This window comes from Lolium rigidum, chromosome 2, assembly GCF_022539505.1.
Source record: "Lolium rigidum isolate FL_2022 chromosome 2, APGP_CSIRO_Lrig_0.1, whole genome shotgun sequence".
Taxonomy (NCBI): Eukaryota; Viridiplantae; Streptophyta; class Magnoliopsida; order Poales; family Poaceae; genus Lolium; species Lolium rigidum.
In genome coordinates, this window is record NC_061509.1 from 199655538 (window position 1) to 199663062 (window position 7525).

The 7525-nt window shown below is 46.5% G+C and overlaps 2 protein-coding genes across 2 annotated transcripts; both read right to left on the minus strand.

Annotated features, from left to right (window-relative positions):
* Nucleotides 1-1200: 1200 nt before the first annotated feature.
* LOC124687963 (E3 ubiquitin-protein ligase RING1-like) lies at nucleotides 1201-2299 on the minus strand. The gene has a single exon (XM_047221688.1). It carries the CDS (start codon nucleotides 2169-2171, stop codon nucleotides 1206-1208), a length of 966 nt encoding a protein of 321 aa, XP_047077644.1. The 5' UTR covers nucleotides 2172-2299; the 3' UTR covers nucleotides 1201-1205.
* A 590-nt stretch (nucleotides 2300-2889) lies between these two features.
* On the minus strand, nucleotides 2890-6310 carry LOC124692825 (probable bifunctional riboflavin biosynthesis protein RIBA 2, chloroplastic). Its single transcript, XM_047226263.1, has 6 exons — nucleotides 5920-6310; nucleotides 5596-5817; nucleotides 4697-5019; nucleotides 4171-4300; nucleotides 3764-4060; nucleotides 2890-3470 (listed from the first exon to the last, which is right to left on the minus strand). Exons 1-6 carry the CDS (start codon nucleotides 6232-6234, stop codon nucleotides 3246-3248), a joined length of 1512 nt encoding a protein of 503 aa, XP_047082219.1. The 5' UTR covers nucleotides 6235-6310; the 3' UTR covers nucleotides 2890-3245.
* Between the last annotated feature and the right edge of the window lie 1215 nt (nucleotides 6311-7525).

The window sequence follows — 7525 nt, forward strand, 5'->3', positions numbered from 1 at the left end:
ATATTTCATTATCTATCTAATGATATTGATTTTGTACTTTTCATGTTAATGATTTTTCATAAAAAATTAGTCAAACTTGACATAGTTTGACTTTCTGGAAAAAAAAATAGGCCTTAAGCCTTGGAATGGAGGTAGTATGTAATAAACCCTTTTGATCATGAATTCATGTCTCCTTTATGATTTTCTCTATTCAGAAATGAAAGCCTTGCTCGAGTTTTTCTTGTTCTACACTTATACCTTTGTGGATCTGTATGCTGCATAATCAATATTTTTGTGTTACTTTGTTAAGCGCAACATCACAAACTGAAGTGGAAGAAATATTTCTGTATTTTTTCCGGGGTTTTAGCAATACACTTGGAGTCCAGGATGTAATTTTTTGAAATAGATGAAGTTAAGGATATGAATAGAGAAATGCAATGGGAGTTTGGGACGGCGATCTCAACGTGTATGGTCTTATGGAGGCGTGATGGGCTGATCGAATTGGGGTGCGGTCAGGCTCCTAAGGACTTTTTTGCTAATAATTTGTTTTCTAAAAACTTCGTTGCAAAGTTTTCGATCCAACATGACACACCAAGTGTCAGCCTCACAACGTTTTGTATCAATTTGGACCCGAAGTGGAAGTTTGTGTACCACAAGAACACATCTTGCAAGTTTTTTTGTATAAAAATGCACCCAAAGTGCAACTTTACGAGTAGTGCAATTACCTTTGACTTAACTTTACCTGAAGGGCACTTGAAACGCGAGTCAAATGGCTCATATTTCTGCTTCCAAACAAATACTGTGTACATCTCTAAAAAAAAACAGTACTCTAATGATACTTGCTCCAATCCGTAGTGCTTGAACTCAAACTACGACAAATATTATGGATCGGAGTATATTATAAATCGCTCTAGTACATCAAGAATAGAAGTTCCATCTGATCTTTTATGTTGTTCATACGTACGTATTGTGAGATAGATTTGTGAATACTAATAAAAATGTTGATGCTACCTGTGAAAATGTTTCGTAGAATCACAAAAAGAGGTGCAGGACTGCACTCTATGTGAGCTGCATTATCTAGCGGTCCAGCTATATACTATGCTGGAGCTGAAGAAAAGGCAGTGGCAGACACTTGGCAAGCACGATGAGATCCGTTCCATGAAGAATACAATGCAGACGCAGCGTATGGAAATGGTATATTTCCTCCGCTATAATCAGGAAGGAACTCAGGACGGGAGCAAGGAGCTGCGCGCCCGGCGATGGCGCGAGCCGAGGGACCACCGGCCACCGCCTGACAACGACCTCTTCATCTGGCACAAATGTCCAGAGCCCGATGGCAGCTCGCAGCAGGCGGCACCACCACCGTTCCCCGGGATATCTTTACCGCTCTGCTGCCTGGCGGACACTACCGAGGGATCCATCGAAACCACGCGGCGAAAATCCCGCGCTCTCCGGCGCTGCGGCTCCGGCGAGCTCAACTGGTCGCACTGATCGATCTGCACGCGCAGCTCGTCCTGCTCGTCCTGCCGTTGACCCGGCTGCTCGTGATCCAAGGTTTCAGTGCCGCTGGAAGCCTGTTCGGCGTGGGCAGGAGATGCGTTGGAGTCGGCGGCGCCAGCTGCGGGGTCGTCGTCCAGGACGACGTGGGCGCGGCAGAGCGGGCAGTTGACGTGGGCGCGGAGCCAGGTGGCGATGCAGGGGGCGTGGAAGGCGTGGGCACACCTGGGGAGCAGGCGGAGGAGCTCGCCGTCCAGGAACTCGCCGAGGCAGACGGGGCAGTCGGCGGCGCCCAGCACGGTGCCCGGTCGGTACCGCGTGAGCGCGATGGACTCGATCGCCGCCTCGTCGAGCCCCACGGTCCGGATGTGCCACGCGTGGTGCTGCACGGCTTCGTCCTCGGGAGCGCCGGCTTCGACGTCCGTCGCGGCGGCGGCGGCCGGCTGGGTGCCGTCCGGTTGGACACCGGCGAGAAGGGACTGCTGCTGCTGCCGCCGGAGCCTCCTGCGGCGGATGAAACAGTAGATGGACAGGGACGCGAGGAAGAGGAAGAGGACGACGAAGGCGGTGACCACGAGCGGGGTTACCAGGTGGCGGCTGCCGTTGGAGGAGGGAGGAGGAGGAGGAGAAGGACACTCGTAGTCGTCGGCGTCGTAGCTGCCGGGGCAGGGCTGCTTCAGCAGATCAGGTGGCATCGGGTCGGGGATGAGGGGACGCGCGCAGTAGGGCGACGGCGGGAACGAACGAGGAAGGGAGGTTGCTGTTGCTTGCGCTTCTCTGCAGACGCGTTTCCGGGAGCAGTGAAACCGCGGGCGTGGCCGTGAACTAGTAAAAGGGGCGGTGGGTGGCCATGACCAACTTGCCGGTGCCGGTGGAGTCAAGTGTCGCCGTGCGCGTGGAAAAACTCCGATCCTGTGTTCCTGTGGGCGTCACCGGCGCATGACATCACCTGATCTCTTCTCTGGGCTGGAGAACACTCTGCTGACGCCTACAATGACATGGCAGTTCCTGACCAAATCAAACCTAATGCAAAAGAAAATTCTCACATAATCGCCCCAGACATCAGCGACAGCGAGGAGGACTACCTTTCTTCCTCTTCACCCTTCTCCATCCATGACTGAACTCCCGTTGGAGTAGCGTTGATCAACAGTGGTTGTTATCCTTCCAGCATCCCAACCCAGCGATGAGCCTAGTTCAGTTTACAAGCAAGTTTCGGCAACTTGGCAGTTTGCCCAGACTTGTATTGCCCAATGGCAGTGAACAAGTAAGTCGTGCTTTCCCGTTCCATTATTGTTCTGATTATAGTTTAAATTTGAATTAAAACAACGACAAGAATTATAAAACGTAGAAAGTAGAAAGGAGCACTCCCAACTACTCCTATAGTCATATGCATTTAATCCAATCAAGCTTTCGGAGGGAGATTAGCTTTCTGAACTTATTTACAAAACTGCAGATAATCTTTTACAACTCCAGCAGCATGAATTGCAAAAACTGTGATAATACAACAGTTCCAGTAATGTAAACCTCCATTACGATGGGACTGCATTATATTGCGTATATTTACAACAATGGCTTACCCGAGGATTACCAAGAAATTAAGGGATGATTTATTATTCCTATTAGCCGGTACTAGCTATCTTTCAACCTATCATGACCTGAAAAACAACTCACCTCAGACACATGGTCTGATATAATCTCAGAAACTCGACCGTACAAGAACAGCACCCGCTAAAATGTGAATGGAAGCAAGTCCAGTAGGCCTAGTGCTTCTAGTCTGAGCTGGTGCTTTGGGTCTGACTGTTTGCCTGGCGGTTGGAGTATACATGCCCCATTTTTGTTCTTTTGGTCTCCAGGTATCTACGATTCTCCGTGGTTATTGGAGTTACCAGGGGCACCCTGCCCACAATGCTCAAGCCGTAACCCTTGAGACCGATATATTTTGCAGGATTGTTAGTCATCAACCTCATTGAACGGACTCCAATATCGCGTAATATCTACAGAGAATAAGTGAGAAAAGTCAGTAATTCATTGGATACATCAAGAAACTCTATGTTAACACTATAATACCAAGGATGTAGCAGAAAAGGTTAGTAACAGCAAAATAATGAAGAGAATATGCACGATGGCCAGCCCAGGCCATCAAAGCATAAACACTTTCACAGATAAAATCTACAGTTGTCTATATTGCATGAATCAGTTCAATGTGTCATAGGAAGCATTTTGAAATGCAAGTAAAAAAGTATCATATGATGCACATGGGGGATCATGTACGTAAGTACATTCTCACCTGTGCACCGATCCCGTATTCCCTCGAGTCCACAGGCAGTCCTAGTTCCTCGTTAGCCTCCACCGTGTCACGCCCGTCATCTTGTAGGTTATATGCACGAAGCTTGTGACCCAGACCAATGCCCCTCCCTTCATGTCCACGAAGATAAACTAGTACACCCCTTCCAGCTTTCTCAATCATCTCCATAGACATTGAAAGCTGGTCACCACAATCACATCTTGCCGATCCAAAAATGTCTCCTGTGAGGCACTCAGAATGGACCCTCACTAAAATATCTTGACCATCGCCAATATCACCCTGTTGGTTGTTAAATAAGGCATGGATAAAATCAGGTTTTATGACGGAAATAAACTACCTGACCTAACAACCAAGTCCTACAAAAGCATTATATATCTTCAGTGACTTACTTTCACCATCGCGATATGCTCGATCCCATCAATAATAGATCTGTAGCAGTAAGCACGGACATTGCCCCATCTCAAAGGTAAGCGTGCAACAGATGCACGTTCAATTAGCCTGTCTCTTTTTCTCCTATATCTGTAAAGTAACTTCTGTGAGCAAAGGGGACAATGAAGAAAATGGGGCTAGTATCACCTTCACGAGTCATAAATATAAAAAAGGCTTTCTTTTTTTATTGAACCGTAGCAACTAGGAGAACACATGGTAGTAAATTCACTTCATATCGGAAAACAATTTTTAGAAGCTTTTTATGTCAGCAAAATAGTCATATTGAACTCAAGGAAAAAAGAAAAGTATTCAGTACTTGCAATTCATAAAAAATGACTGTAACTATTAGAGAAACCTTGAGGTAAAAAGAATAGTATTAAGTGCCAAAGGAACTATTAGTGACCTATATATGGACTAAACAGCAATCAAAACTCTGTAGGCTATTGCAGGAATTGTCAGGAGCATAGAGGTGTTTAACAGACTTACCTAATCAAGTCAGCAATCGATATTATCTTCAAATTTTCCCTTTCGGCAAACACACGTAGCTTGGGTAAACGGGCCATTGAGCCATCCTCATCCACAATCTCACAGAGTACTCCTACAGGAGGTAGCCCAGCCAGCACAGCAAGATCAACGGCTGCTTCAGTGTGCCCAGCTCGTTTCAGAACACCACCCTCTCTGTACTTCAGAGGAAAAATATGGCCAGGCCTGTTGAAGTCTTGAGGTTTTGAGTCAGGAGATGCAAGAGTCATGACTGTCTTTGCCCTATCTTTTGCAGATACCCCCGTCGTTGTGCCTTCTTTAGCATCCTAGAGAACGCAGTAGATAAATTCTATCTTAGTAGCACGTATGTATCATCATCATCACATTATCAAAAAAGTATGTATCATCAGAAAAGTTAGTTAGGGAAGACTAACACATAGTTCATTACTATTTCTTCCAAAGTGATACTACGAAATTAGTAATGATCTCTATTTGTGCCTTTATCGTTATAACAATTTAATAAGATGGAAACCAAAGAAGAATTATAAAAGGGAAGGCCAATTTTGCAAAAACCAGGGGTTGAAAAGCATTAAATTGCATTGCATTGATATGCACTTGTACCACAGACCTTCATATCTAATACTTGGGATAATTATTTGCTAGCTGCTACTATGCACAATTAACTTACCTAATCTCAAATGTGAGATGAAAATACAAGCAACATAATAGTATAGTGATGGTCTGCTAACTAAATATCCATCTAAAGTACAAAGGATTCTCATCTAAAGTGGCAGCATGTGTATTTCTGCTTTCGTAGTGGAAACAGGTGGTAAGAAATGTTGCCCATATAACACAAAAACTTCATATCCTAGTGTTGGCACATGACTAAAATAGCAACATACCACAGTAATGGTGAATGCAGTACAAAGCTTCTCTTCATTTTCCTTTGATGAAACCATCAAAGGAAGGTTCAATCTTTCCAGGTCATCTTCTTTCATGCTAACACAAACAATTCCTGTGCTATGCCTAACAATAAAAGCCATAGCCTCTGGGGTAACCAAAGAAGCAGCCAATATAAGATCCCCTTCATTTTCTCTTGATTCATCATCGACGGCAATCACGAGCTACAAGAGCAAACCCAATGTCAGAAAAAATACCATGTGGCAGCAAGAGATCTTGTTAGAAAGATTGACAGTGTCAAGCAAAGAATTGCAAGGCATACTAACTTTTCCTTGTCGAATGTCCTCGATAGCATCCGCAATAGACGCGAAGCCCTCGGTTGGGCTATCCAGATCAAGTTCGGCGTCGTCTTCATCGTTTAAGAACGTGTCCGCTAGGGCCACACGCGACAGTTCAGTGGAAATGATTTCTGCTGCAGCGACGGAACCCAGCGGGAGATCAGAGTCCGCGGTTGGATGGTCCTGGCCTCGCAAAGAAGTGCTCTTTCGTAGCAGCGTGTCGTCGTTTTCCGAGTAGCCGTCGGCTGGAAAACCGACATTCTTTCTCAAGGATGCTGCTATCGTCAGTCCCGGGGATTTCATGTTGGCATTTCTTGAATTTGCGGGAAACGAAACCAATCCCTTTGTTTCCTTGGAGACATCACTGCTTCTCAAGAGCTGCACCCTGCATTTGCACAGAAAGGGGGAGATGGATCAGACACATCAGTCTCAATTGTTCGATTCAGTAGATTAATTATGTCCAGAAATTGGCAGGAGCGTGCTTTTCAGAAATTTACAGTCTTGTTGGCTTTTCCTCACCGAAATTGCTATCGATAAAGCGGCAGGAAAAACATTAAGTACAAATATATGGAAGTACCTAGGTTGCACATTTGCAAAAGAAAAAATGCATGCGCATAGTTTGAAAAGGTGTAACTAGCCAAATTCGGTTGGATAAGGAATCAAAGCCTGGGACGGTTGACTCAAAAAGAGGCATTTCCTTTTTTGCTGTTGTTATCGGAATCTTAAAACTTTCTTTTTTTGTCTTCTTACACGACAGAGTTGCAACCGAAATTAACTCATTCATTCATCCATTAATTTACACGCTCACACTAGAGAGACGCCGAAGGGAATCAAGAGGTGTGACCAGAACAAGACGTGCAGAGGGAGGAGGGTGGTCTGAGGAGAGCTTACGGGTAGCGGCGGAGCGCGGCGACGGAGGAAGACGGCGGCGCAATCGAGGCCATCCCGACGCTCCCCTGCAGGACAATCGCGGAACCTGCTAACCAGCATCGGAGAGCACCAAATCAGCGACACAAGGTCAACAATCAAAATAGTCAAATTCGGGTTGTCCGAATACACGCGAGATCTGGGCCCGGGCAGACACGAAGGAATCAGCGACTCTGCCCGCTGACGATCGCACGAGCCTCGGAAACGAACTGGGGGCGCGGCAATGGCACTTACCGGTCGGGTGGTTGTCCGGCGAGGTCCCCGGAGGCGGCGAACAAGTGGCAAGGAGAGGAAAGAGAGCTTGGATTCCGTTTCTTGGAGTTGTGGTGGTGTTCCGGTGGGCGATTAGGGATGGGGTTGGTGTGGGTGGAGAAGAGGGGAGAGACAGGGCGCGTGATTTATAACGTGCGGGCACCAGCGCGGCAGGTTCGCGCTACTTGCCTCGACTCGCCTCTCGATGGAGTTTCTTGGGCGGGGGTTTGGTTTTGCTCGATCGATCTAGGCCGGATTCGCTACTCCTGCGGGTTGCCGAGTTTGGTTTGGTTTTGATTTTCTTATTAATCTTGCTATGTTTGTTTTTGGCGTTACGCACGCGGACAACAAGACTGAAAAACATCTCATGTCAACAGAGAAAAACCGAAAAAACATCTGATATCGCTCGGGTGAA